This window comes from Crocodylus porosus, unplaced genomic scaffold (genome assembly GCF_001723895.1).
Source record: "Crocodylus porosus isolate Cpor-Errol unplaced genomic scaffold, CroPor_comp1, whole genome shotgun sequence".
Classification (NCBI taxonomy): domain Eukaryota; kingdom Metazoa; phylum Chordata; order Crocodylia; family Crocodylidae; genus Crocodylus; species Crocodylus porosus.
The window spans coordinates 3,057,038-3,069,805 of record NW_017728945.1 but is presented as its reverse complement, the minus strand read 5'-3'; the positions used below and the strand labels follow the sequence as shown (position 1 = coordinate 3,069,805).

General features: G+C 44.7%; 1 protein-coding gene across 1 annotated transcript in view; it reads right to left on the bottom strand.

The window, feature by feature from the left end:
- Positions 1-5,131: 5,131 nt before the first annotated feature.
- The window catches only part of RAB11B (RAB11B, member RAS oncogene family), an 18,729-nt gene continuing 11,092 nt past the window's right edge, over positions 5,132-12,768 (bottom strand). The window contains exons 4-5 of the mRNA XM_019550684.1: positions 11,119-11,199; positions 5,132-8,344 (exon numbers count right to left, since the gene is read on the bottom strand). Of these exons, the coding sequence (XP_019406229.1) occupies positions 8,199-8,344; positions 11,119-11,199 (227 nt within the window). The 3' untranslated portion in view covers positions 5,132-8,198. The remainder of the gene's footprint in view (positions 8,345-11,118; positions 11,200-12,768) is intronic.

The window sequence follows — 12,768 nt, the reverse complement described above, 5'->3', positions numbered from 1 at the left end:
AATGCGGTGCCCTCACTGGCACCAGGGTCCCCACCACTGTGGAGCCCCTCTGAGGCCTCCTCCATCCCCTATTAGCCTCACCCGGTCCTCCGGTTTTAAACTCAAAGCAATAACATAAGCCAAATCGGCTACAACTCAAAACTAAGCCTCCTGCCTAAAATGTAAACCCCGAGCCCTCTGGCTAATCATCATTCAAATCCCTACCAGGGCTTCCTCCACCCAGTATCCCCACCCATAAGTTGCTCAGGTCATCAGGCTTCCCTACTCCGCTTACTCCCGCAGAGCTCCTTCTTCCTCGGCTGCCAGAGGGAAACTGCTTTCCTGGCCTCAGCCTGGACTACATTTATATAGTTCAGGCCCTGCCCCCTTCCGGTCAGCTGACCAACTGCGGTTGCCCCGGCAACCGGCACCTGTATCTCTTCATAGGACCAGGGCACCAAAGTGCCCCTGTGACAACGTGCAAGGAGAGAGGTTAAGGTAATTGCTTATAGTGCCTAAAACAATCCAAAAGCAAGGACTGGTAACTACTGGGCATATCACTGCTTTCCCATAAGTTAGAGAAAGGAGGTTTACCTGGCTGGTAGAATCAAACACTCGTGGTTTGAGAACTGAGCCAGAGTTGACGTAGAGCTACAAAATAGGAGAATGATACTCCCTAGACAAGATCATCTGCTCAGCCTGAAGATGAGTTACAGGCCATTGCCTCCTGAAGTCAGAAGCTAGATCCCGAACACACAGCAATTTACCAATCTCTTGCACCCAGTAGTACACAGGAAAGTTGCAGTACTTGGAGCAGGGCTGTCTAACCAGCAGCCTGCAGGACCCTGCAGCTGCCTCTCCCACTGGCATGCAGCAAGGTGGGAGCATTAACTGTGCAATGTGCACAGCAGAGGGAGGTGCACGGTGCAGGCACTGCCTGCATGGTGGGAGGGATCCCAGGGGGCCACAGGACTGAGAAAGGTAAGGCAGGAGTGTGAGGGTCCCAGAGTCCCACCCATGCAGTGCACGGCTAGTTCAGTATGTCACCTCTGGTTGTGCTGAAGTGCAGACAGCCCTAAATTAAAGGATCCAGTCTTCAATACCATACATGCTTTAAAGCACTGTCAAAACTGACAGCTAAAGAAAAAACACCTTTTGTGTACAAAAATCACAGAGCCAAGAAATCATTTCTGGATAGATTCAGGCTATGTATTAATTATTTTAATTGATTATGGTAGAAGTTTAGGTCTCAACATAGTCTGTATTAAATGGAGTTCTCTGATAGACTTAATTTAAACATGAAAACAATTTTTTTTTTTTTTAATTTTAAAGCATTTTATTTAAATATTTTTAAGCAACCCTGCAGCCTCAGAACATGCAGATAAAACCCTCCAAACTTTTAGGTCTTGTGGTAAGAGGTTATTATAGGCTAGGTCAGGGGTCCTCAACCCCTAACCTGAGGGCCAGCTCCAGACCACAAGGCTCCCCACAGGTCCAGAAATTTGGCAGCAGTGGTGGCAATTAACACTGCCACCAATCCGCCCACTGCCACATTTCCAAGCTCTGCATGGCTGAATTGGGCCCTGACTGAGCCAGATCCAGCCCACAGACTGACCTGGCACCACTCATCCAGCCTGCAAGGCAAAAAGCTTAGGCACCCCTGGGGCTAGGTTGAGTGTGAAGTCACATTTACACCGATAGGCCAACTCAAAACAAACACTGAATTATTTTATCCAAATGAGTGCAAAGGCCAGAGCAGAATGCCTTAGAGGGTAGCTAAATGATTAGGACTAATGCATTCTGCGGCAGCTCGAAGCATACTCATTTCATTCAAAGAGGAGGTATCTGGTATTTAGCACCACTAGCATTTGGCTGAATAAGAAAGGACACAATAATGACAGGATCCAAAGATTCAGCTGAAAGAGCAGTAGCTGTAACAACGAGAACAACATTTTGGGATTTTTGGAACAGTGGAAAAAGTCCATCTATGGAAACTGCCAACTTTTATATTAAGGAATAGAGATGCCACTGCCTACTAGCAGCTCTGTGCTTCGAACTCAGCATCACCAAGAACCTTGTCCCTCCTACCCATCACACCACTGGCAGAAGCCTGCGCTCATGTTTCTCAATAGGGCTGAGGCATCAAAATTGGGATTCATTTGCTGTTGGAACTGGCAAGTTTTCAGTCCCTTTCTACTGCTGGTTTAGAACAGAATTTAGACGCACACAATTTGGTTTGGCAATCTTTATATCCACAATACATAATTAACCATGCACAAAAATCAAATGATGCATGTATTTACAAAATGAATTGCACATAACTGAACACAAGAACCATGAGTCAAAAAGTAAATGAAAAGAACCTCTCTTCTTAGTTGCATAAAGGTCCAGTGCTATAGCCCATAAATCCCAATAGACAACACTACAGAAGATTTTCTGGTGCATTTTGAAATAAGTACAAACTACTGTAATTAACTGCAATGATGCAGCCCTGGAGATTGTTTTTTTTCTGGAAATGTCCCACTGCTCACCATTCTGAGCTACAGAATACCAGGCAATAGTCCTGCTACGGTCTTCTTCAGAAGCCAAAGGTCCAAGCTAAGCCCAGAAGCAGTCTCAGCTAAGGATAATTTCAACCTTCACTTGCAGTTGCCTGATTTTGCCTTTTGAAAATGGAGAGCCCTCCAATTTTAATAAATGCGTATTTTTTTAGATTATTTTACTTGAGTAGCATGGAAAGCCCTCTGTAGCTGCTGTATAAATATTACTAGGTCCGTCTTTCTCATGAGATCAACGTGTATGTAGGATAACTTGCTTTTATGCCTGCCACTGCAACATTTGGTACTCATGTTCTAGCACAGAAAACAAATCTAAATCAGTGCTTCTCAACCGCTTTATCAAGGATAAAGAGGTGCCTCAGGGATAAACTCTAGGCGCTTCTCAAAAAATGCCATCTCTTAATATTCACCTGTTTTTTGACTACAGGAAAATAAAGCAATCCTTCTATAGCAAAGAACTTGGAAATATCACAGCACATCAGAATGTTTTTGACACTGCGGATTCCCATTTTAAATCTTATGAATCATTTTTGTGCACCTAGCACTGCTAACATCATGTGGCACCCTTGAAAGGATCTTCTGGCCCCCCAGGGAGCCATGGCACCCTTGCTGAGAATCACTGATCTAAGTCCTCTGGAAAAAAAAATTAAGAAGTTTTGAAAAACTTGATCAGTTACACATGGCTTTTTTTTTGGTGAGCGTTCATTTCAAATAGCAAAAGCACATATCCAGCCTCAAAAATAAGCCTAATAACGCCAGCTAAAGGACAAGCTGTTCTGTCAGTGCAAAAGAAATACCTCAAGCCATAGGCTTTTCTCCTCATCCTTTGATTTATGAAAATGACTAACTACACAAGGACTAACTACATCAGAGATGCATTGCGTCACTTCTCATAAGCAAAGGGCTTCATCACCTGTAGGCCAGAACAACCCAGCTGTGGTTCAACATGGGCCAGGTGGCTTTGGCAGCAGATCAGCAGGCTGGGGAAGGAGAGCAGGCTGCAGATCAGCAGCCTGCGCTTCCTTCATAGCCATGCAGCTGGGAGCTGTGCCCATGCCACTGCTCCGTCTCAGAGTCCCACTTCCTGATTGTGGTGTGGGCACAGTTTTCACCCAGGAAGGAGCTGCACTGAGGCTGGGGGCTGGAAGCTGCTTCCACTTCTCCATGTCCTTCCTTGCCCCCAAAAGTTCAGCCTGGCCCTAGTGCAGCTCCCCCCTGCCTGGAAGCAGTGCTGGCACTACAGCCTGGGCCAAGGACCAAGTGGGGACAGGGAGAAGCAGCAGCTTCCAGCTCTCTGGCCCCAGCCCAGGCCCTCGCTGCTCAGCCCTAGCACAGGCACACCAAGGGCAAACCAGATCTGACCTGTGGAGCCACAAGACTTTGCAAGCCACAGGTTGCCACCCCCTGAAGTATGAAAGATTATGTCATACCTCCATGAGCTAAGAGTTAGTCTGTGAGGTGCAAACTTTGCTAGTCTGAAGCCAGGCAGAAGGCAGCATGACTAACTACCTCTCTAAATACACAAGGCCTCTTCCTCACCGGCAGGGGGACGGGGTATTCATGCTCAAAAGGCATTAAGTACAGTCTACTCCTTCTCCCTAGCAGCAGGGCTGTCAGGCCGGCAAGACTGTCCTGCCAATGCTGGCAAGACTTTCCCCAAGCACTGTCTAAAGGTATTAGACAGCTACAAGACATTATCACTTCAGGAGGTGAAGTCTGTCAAGACAGGCTGTGATCTCTTTGCCTTTTACTTAACTGAATCATGTCTGCAGGCAGTCAGGATGTCCCCTCTGTGACAGAAAAAGCAGGATTTAGAAGCGAGGCGGCCAGGTCCAAATGATCAATTTAATCAGATTCCTCTCCCCCCTCTCCCATGCTTAGCAAGAAATACTCTGTGTTTACCAGTTTTAAGTTCCCTTCCCAAGAAGCTTAGAGATATTAACTAGTCACTGACTTAACAGGAGAGGCTCATCACAACCACTGAGCGCAGAAATAATTTAACACTCCCTACTCACTTTAGAACCCATGATTGGATCACCCACACTAAATGAAGTCTATTTTAATAGTTTTACATTTTAAAGCTAAAGCTAGTATTTAGTTAGTATTTGGGTGAAGCGCAACCTTTTGCAAGATTTCCTTTAGCTTCCACAGCATCTGGTTTCTCTCTGTAAAGGAGCTGCAACTTCTCTGGTCCAGATTTTGCTCAGGGACAGAACACACTCATCCCACTTGAAAGCGATTTTGGGCACAGCTGGACCCTTTTTATTTTAATTTGCACTTCCACATTTGGACTATGAAACCAGTGAAGTTACACTAGGGAGCAATCTGATTCCAGAATTATGAAGCAGCTAAATTGGGCTTTTTTTATGGCAAGGAAGAATAACAAAAAGCCTGGCCTAGCACCCAGTTTATTTTGATGTTGGTAACAGCTGAAACAACAGAACATTTCCTTTATTCCCCGTGCTTGGACCTCCCCTCTGTATGTAATCCAACAGTAAGTACCTGCAGCTTTTTCTGCTCACGCTAGTCATAGTTTTAGAAGAATGTGGGACAATTATAATGTGACAATATTAGGGTATTTTAAGTCAGAGGAAACCTGGTAAGAAGTTTTATTATTGCTGCATGAGGAGGCATTTTAACCAGCCGAAAACAGCTTTAAAGACCAAGTTACCTGCCTCCTCCTCTTTGCTGCTAATGGCCTTTAACATAGCTTAGGCAAAATCATCTCATCCCCACCAGAACAGAAGAGTTTAATGCTCTACTGCCTTTGCAGACAATTACAGCAACATCTAGGAAATAGGCCATACCTACGCTTTATTGAAGTAATGACCAATGCAGATGAATACAACCATGTGTAGAGCATAGGCAGGAGTGCAGCTACAAAGCCAAGAGGTAAATCCTTTAACATCCATTCTACTGAGGGTTGCTATGCTCAAGAACTATTATGACAAACATCAACAGATCTGCAGCAGAAAAGCAAGGGACAGATCTTTGCCTTTACACTACAAACTAGTTTTCAGCAGCAGTTCCCCCAGGAGAGGCAGATACAGGACATACCAGAGGGTCCTAGCTGGACAAATAACTGCTCTCATTAGGTAAGATGCTTTCACTATGGCTTTGAGCCAACCCTTCAAGTCCCACATAAAATTCAGGAGTATGAGTTTCCACTTCATAAACTAAGAATTAAGTCATGCAGCCACTTTCTCAACTCTTTGAAAAAATATAAACCACAAGAATCCTGGCCAGGTGACAGTGGAGAAGGAGGGACAGGGAAAGTCACCTTTAGAAACAAAGGTTTTGCAGGAAGCATCATCTTAACTTATCCCAAGGTTAAGACTGCCCTTTTCTCACATATACCACACTTAAGTCAGGAACTAGTCTCCAATTCTTTGAGAGGAGAGTTTCACTGAAAGAACTGTTTAAACAAGGCAAGGAGCTCAGCTCCCAAAGGGGCCACCTGCTCTTGAAAGTAAGATAAATTTAAGCCTCTAAGAATTTCTCTATGTAGTCTAAGATCATCTCAAATACTGACCACAAAAAACACCCCCCAAAAACCACAGGCTGGTTAGGGCCACACCACAAGGGGAAAGTCCCAGTTCAAATTTGCTAGCAGTATTATTTGCCCCAAAATACTGATGTTGAGTGCTGAAAGTGCCTCCAGTGTTGAGTCGGCAGGGACTGTGCCCCACGATGTGAAGGAGGGATAAAATGCCTTCACTACTGAATGGGGATTGTGCATCCACTGCTCAGAACAAATGCTTGTTATTAGCCAAGGTTTGTGCAGTAGGGAAAAAAAAAGGAGAAAGAAATTTTCAGTGCAGTAGTAAAGTTATGAAGTTCTAAGACTACATGAACCCTCAAGCTTTAACCTCTGGCCTTCTACATGCACAACACAAGAAAATAAATGCATTTGATAGGACATTTTGTAAAGAAAAGCCACCGGGAGTTAACCGCCCTTAAATTTTTATTACATAACCACACACAAACAATCAAAACTGGAATGTCAACTTTCCCGCTCATAAGCACAATTTACAGTTTTAATTTCACTTTGCATCATAAAATCAACTCACTGACATGCAAGATAATATCTGTCAAGTGAGGCGTGGTCTCAGAATTTGGAAGCCATACAGAACAAAATTTTGCTGCAAACTGCTTTAATCATCTTTCAGAAAACAGACAGTGCTCCCAACTCCCCCATTTGATAATTTCACCTGGTTTCTCTATCAATACATCACTCGGTGTTTACTGCAAGGTAGCAATAGTACAAGAGCTAGTGACTAATGCAAAAGTCGGAGAGGATTTTCTGAAGCTAGCAAGAGACTAATTACTACCCAAACTTGTGATAAAAGACTTCCCATTCAACAAAACAGAAGGTATTATAGTTGTTAGCCCTGCTGATGACAGATATCTGCTACATCAGGTAAAAGTACAATCATTTGAAGATTACAGCTTGCAGCTCAGGAAACAGAGTAAGAGGGAAGTAACAGGTTTGGGTATATTACATACAATCTTACACATTTTAATTAGAGGTCAAGAAAAAAAAAGATTATGCACAAAGGTAATGATGAAAGATAACAAAAAGAAAAATGAAAGATGCTACAGTTCTGCATAAGTCTTACAAAATGTATAAAGTATCTGTTTCTCTACAATGACCAAAACCTTACAAGTGCAGGTATATATACACATGACATGAAAATATTGCTTCACTCACTCAAATGGGTTAAGGAGAGACCTAGAGAAAGAGCAGCATGCAAAAAAAACCAACCAAACAAAAAAAATTCTGGGACTAGAGAGGATTTCTCCTTTGGACACTAGCCTACAGTACAAAATGAACCTAGATCTACAAGTTGCAAAAAGGTTTTAAAATCAATATGCTGGCATTTACTGTACAGTAATGTTAATTATTTAACAAAGCCAAGAATAAATATTAAGCCACTTCATACAGCCTGCACATAGCTGCATAGGCATCCATGGTGGCAGAGAATGCAATGCAGACATACTAGATTGTTCCCAAACAAAACAAAATTAAGGACTAGAGAAAGATTTCCCAGGCAGGAAGCAGTAAACTACACAGCCAGACTAACTGCATTTGGGGGATTTATAAGTAATGTTATTCTCAACAGCTTTCTTATGTGTGTGCAGCTACTAATAACCTCACTGTGTGATACTCCATCAGGAGAGAAAACAGAATGTTTGGTAGAATAGTTACCTTCTTAATTTCTCCCCAGTGACTAAAGGGAACATATGGGACTGAAAAACCTGACTATTAGAGAAAACTAAAACTTAAGTGTAGTTATTTCTTCAACTGTTATAATCAAACCCCCATTCGTCCTCCCCCACAAAAAAAAAAATAAAAAAAAAAATAATATACATTTGAGGGGAGTTTCGTGGGATGATATCCAGCAGCAGATGTTCCACCACAAACATGTCTATCAGATCAGTGCCTACATTTCAAGCCCAGAAGTCATCACATTCAAAGGGAATTTTAGGGATAAGGGAATGTTAGCCCTACAATTAAAGCTCTAGGATGAAAGGAGGAGTTTGGAGACAGGATGTGAAAAAGGAACAGAGGGAGTCACCGAATCACAGGAGATAAGAAGCGCACATAAGTTTCTAACTGAAACACAGACAAAGAAAGGGGCACAAATCATCTAGAGAAGGTCACAGATTCTGACAGCACTGGAGTTTGTTGGATTTCTGTCCGTCGGTGGTTGGTGGGACGCTGATATCAACCACGTTGTTGCCAGGAGATTCATCATGAGCAGATCGATCTGCAATTTGCTTCTGCGAAACAATGCGGTAGATTTCTGTAACCAAGAACAGACTTGTTATAGCCTAGACAGGCATTTCCTCCAGAAAGGTGTATGCAAGGACTATAAAATACTGCTAAGGGAGTTGGTAGAATTCACTGCTGAGGCGAGTTGAATGTAAAATCGGGGAACTGCTACAAGCAATCTAGTTCCACCAACCCTGCTGCTTACCCACCAAAAGTTCCATTACAACCAGAAAAGGCACTCGTTATCTTTATGATAAAAGTTTATATTGCAATTAGGTGAGCACAAAAAAAAGTCTCTTCTAAGCCCAAACACACTTTCTGGTTCTCACCCCACGATATATGGTGCAGGACAAAACCCTCATTCACAGCTCAAAACCATTTTATTTAACAGCTTGCTTATTAGCAGGGATCCAGGTTTTCCATTTCCCATGGAAAAACAGAGTGAACCACAGATTTTACATTTTACCAAAGGCAAACATGGATTCTCGTTTTACCAGAGAAACCCGGAGATTTTGCAGTTTTGCAGAGTTCTCTGCAGTAGCAGAGCTCCAGGCTGCAGGGAGCTGGGAGGAGGGTGGTCAGGCAGGGAGGCCACGTGCACCTACGTGGCTTCAGGCAGCCTGAGAGCAGCTCCAGCAAGTGGGAAGGGAGAGGGGAAATGAGACCCCTGCAGGGAGGGAAGATGCTTGGGGCCTGAGGCCCCAACGCGTGGCCGGAGGGTCCCAGCAGGGAGCAGGACAGGGCCATGGGTGGCTTGTCCAGGCGAAGAGGTTGGGGAGAGCCAGCTCCCTGCTGCCATGTGCACTCCCAAGGGGCAGGGGTAGGGGTAGCTGCACCCCCCAGATCTGTATGTGGGGGCAGGCACAGGCTGCAGGCTCAGGCTCCCACCACACTTCCCTCCCCTGGGGCCTCCGCAGCCCAGTGGGCACGACCCGGCGCGGCAGGGAACAGTGGAGTCATGAGCTCCATGCTGCCCTGGTGATGCGCCTCCTGCATGCAGGGCTGCCAGGAGGGCAGCAGCACAGGGTTGCACCTCTCAAAGCAGTGATGCACACAGGAGGCACGCCACCAAGGCAACATGGAGCTCACAGTGGCAAAGAGATCCCCGTGCAGCTCCACTGTTCCCTGCCATGCTGGGTTGTGCTCGCTGGGCTGCAGAGGCCCAGGAGAAGGGAAGCAGGGCAGGAGCCCACAGCCTGCACCTGCCCCGTGTACAGATCTGGGGGGCAAGGGTCTCCCCTGTTGCTTAGGAGTGCACACAGTGGCAAGGAGCTGCCCCCCTCCCTTCCGCCACCCAAGCCCACAGGAGGCAGCAGTGGGGAATGGGGGCAGGGGCCTGCAGACCTGGGTTCATAGCCCTGGCAGCTGGGGCCCCCTCCAGCAGGGCTGGGGGAAGCAGGGGCTGTGGGGGGAGGGTTAATTTTAAAATCATGGATTTGGGGGTGGGGGGGAGGGAGTATTAGAGAACTTGCAATTTTTTTAAAATCAGGGAAAAACTAGGATCCCTGCTTATTAGATAATCATGTTCCTGTCCTGTAATAAAAAAAGCCATGGAACTAAACTATAAAGTGACTTATTCTGTTCTTTAAGCCAGCTCTTTCTTCTCCAGTGTTCTGCTTAATACAAAGGATATGGTTGATTTTACTACAAAATCTTTAGTGAACTATAAGGTATAAAGATTAGTTCAAAGATCAACCTATACCTAATGGAACACAACCCTGCCTTAACGACGAATGCAAAACCCACAACTTTCACCAGTACTAGAACATACACTGCTCACAACAAAACCACCAGAATCCACAGATCCCACGCATCTATCCCAAACTGCAGCATCTCAAATGCACCAAATGCCTTCATGGAAATTATATGGGTGAAACTAGACAAGAACCATTGTATTTACTCGACTAGAAGATGACCCTGATAAGATACCCTCCCTCAATAGTTAGATACTATATGGGAAATTTACAAATTTGTTGCAACTTTTCAGGTATAGAATCGAATTATTGGATGTCTGCTTTGAGTTTGTTCCCCTCCCGCTGCTACAGCAGAGAAAAGAGATCTGGGGGTCACGCAGCCCCATTGTTCTGCTTCCCCCGCCCCAACTTTTTCCCTTAGCAGTCCCTACCACCTCTCCTTATGGTCAGATTCTGCTCTCCCTACCACAAAGTGAGGAGCTAATTTGAAAACAATAACTTTGAAGTTAAAAATAGCTGTAGCAATCTGCGTATCAACTCAGCATGACTATAAAATCCGTGGCCCACATTGGCTAAACATGTATTATTATTTATTTATTGTTTTTAAATTTTGTGTCTCAAGCCAAATCAGTTCTGAATGCCACTGACTGACAAGAGCTCAGTCATTCAGGTCTGTGTGGTGCTACCATCAGCGAGTATCCTGCCTCCCAAACTCAGTCTTGGGTTTCAGATGCTCCTAAATACATGGCAGGCATGTTATGTGCAAGCCCCAAGCCTGGAGGCCTTGGAGTTCAGATGCAATACAAACTATGCATGATATTAGTCCAAAGCCAAAGGCTCGTGATTTACTGCATAGTTCACTGGGCAATTTATGAAGCCAAATCTTTCCACGTCACTTTGGCATGACAAATGAGCCTGAGAGTAGAAGACTTGATATATACTATACCGTTAGTCCCAATGCTGTGAGTCAAATGCATGAATTAAGGATGAGAAACAAAACTGCCATTTATAAGCTGGATTCCTTTTAGTGACTAAGTTCACATTAGCTTCCCCCACCTTACAAAACTCTCTAGTGTGCCATACTTCCAAAAATCCAAAGGTGAAGCCATACCTGTGAGAATGTTCTTGAAGGCTTCTTCTACATTTGTTGAATCCAGGGCAGAAGTTTCAATAAAAGATAAGTTATTTTTTTCTGCAACAAAGAACAAGTAAATCAGACACTCGGGTAACACTTTCAGTTACTATGCCTTTGAAACAAGTTTTTTGTTCTAAAAACTGCCAGGGCCCTAAGTCTTGTCTTCTGTGTAAAGTTGGGAAGAGTCAAAATATTCTTTCAAATGGCCCTTTTATTTTATTAGAAGCACTATTAGCTTCTGCTGTCCCTACCTCCCTGCCCAAGCATCTCCCCCCTGCTTGGCAAAAGGGCCTTCAATAGAGTCCTCCCCTTCTGCACAGTATTATTTCTCTAAAACTTCTAACAGCAGCATGACACTACCATTGTTTTGTGGTTACCAGCAACACAGATGTGCCTCTGAGGAAAAACACAGGACTGATCCTGTAGACTGATAGTTCTGTAGGATTCATGACTAGGAAAATGCAAGACCTGTATGATTGCACCTCCAAATAACAATAAATCTCTGGAGACAGACTACACTGAAAGGTACAGGAAATTAAAATAAACTGGAGGGTCTTCCCAACCAGATTGCGTACCACCATTGCCATGAGTGTTTAAACATAGGAAAGAGGATTTACAGTATTACCTGCCAAACCAAGACTGAACTTGTTTCAAGAGTTTATAATGCAGAGCCTGCATATTGGGGTGGGGTGGGGTGGGGTAAGAAATGGATGGACAACAATTTTCAGTTCCTGTATCACAAGTGACACAGGTAGTCTGTGTGTGTGTGTGGCATGTGGCAGACTGCAGCAGCATATAGGCCAGGGAGCAAAAAGGGCAACAGATCAGGCAGGAGAAGGGGATCAAAGTGACACCCAGTGGGCACATCCACACATGCAAGCACGTGCACCTGCAGCAGCTCAAACAGAAGCGGTGCAAATTTGACCCGGGGCTTTTTGCCTCAGTGCACGTGCTCAGACATGCACAATTTGCTCCACGATGAAGTGCCACTTGGGGGCAAAATAACCCTGCCTGGCTCCTCCCAGATCTGCAGCCAGGGGGAGCTAGAGCCCAGGGCCAGCACCTGTGTTGTCCGCAGCAGTATAAAAAGCTGCCCTGGCAAGTAGTTCAGGGCTACTTGCTCTCAGGAGTTTCTGGGTCCAAGGTGCCAGCTCTGAGCAGGTAGGGCCCTGCCACTGGCCTCCCTAGGAAGAATTCTGGTATTCCTTATTGGAAAACTAAAAAATCCCTGATTAAAAAAAATAAATAAATCCAAAAGTCACTCTGTAAAATACCCAAAAATCCATGTTCCTCCACAAGTAAAACAAAAGACCAGTGTAAAGAGAAAAAGACAGAGACAGCAATCAGTTGGGCAATGTTCTATTATTTATTATTATTATTTATATATCTACAGTGTTAAAGCAATGTAGAAGCCTACCAGTGTCTCCATTATAATAATAAAGTGAACTCTAAATACATTTTTCATGAATACATGAATATATATTTTGCTGCCCTCCCACAGGGGTTATGCCCCCCCACACAGGAGCTAAAGCCCCCCAACAAGGGCCAAATGGCCCCTGCAGGGGCTACCAACTCCCCTGCAAGGCCCACATGCCCCACTCCAGCCCCCTGATGGCTGCCCCACCT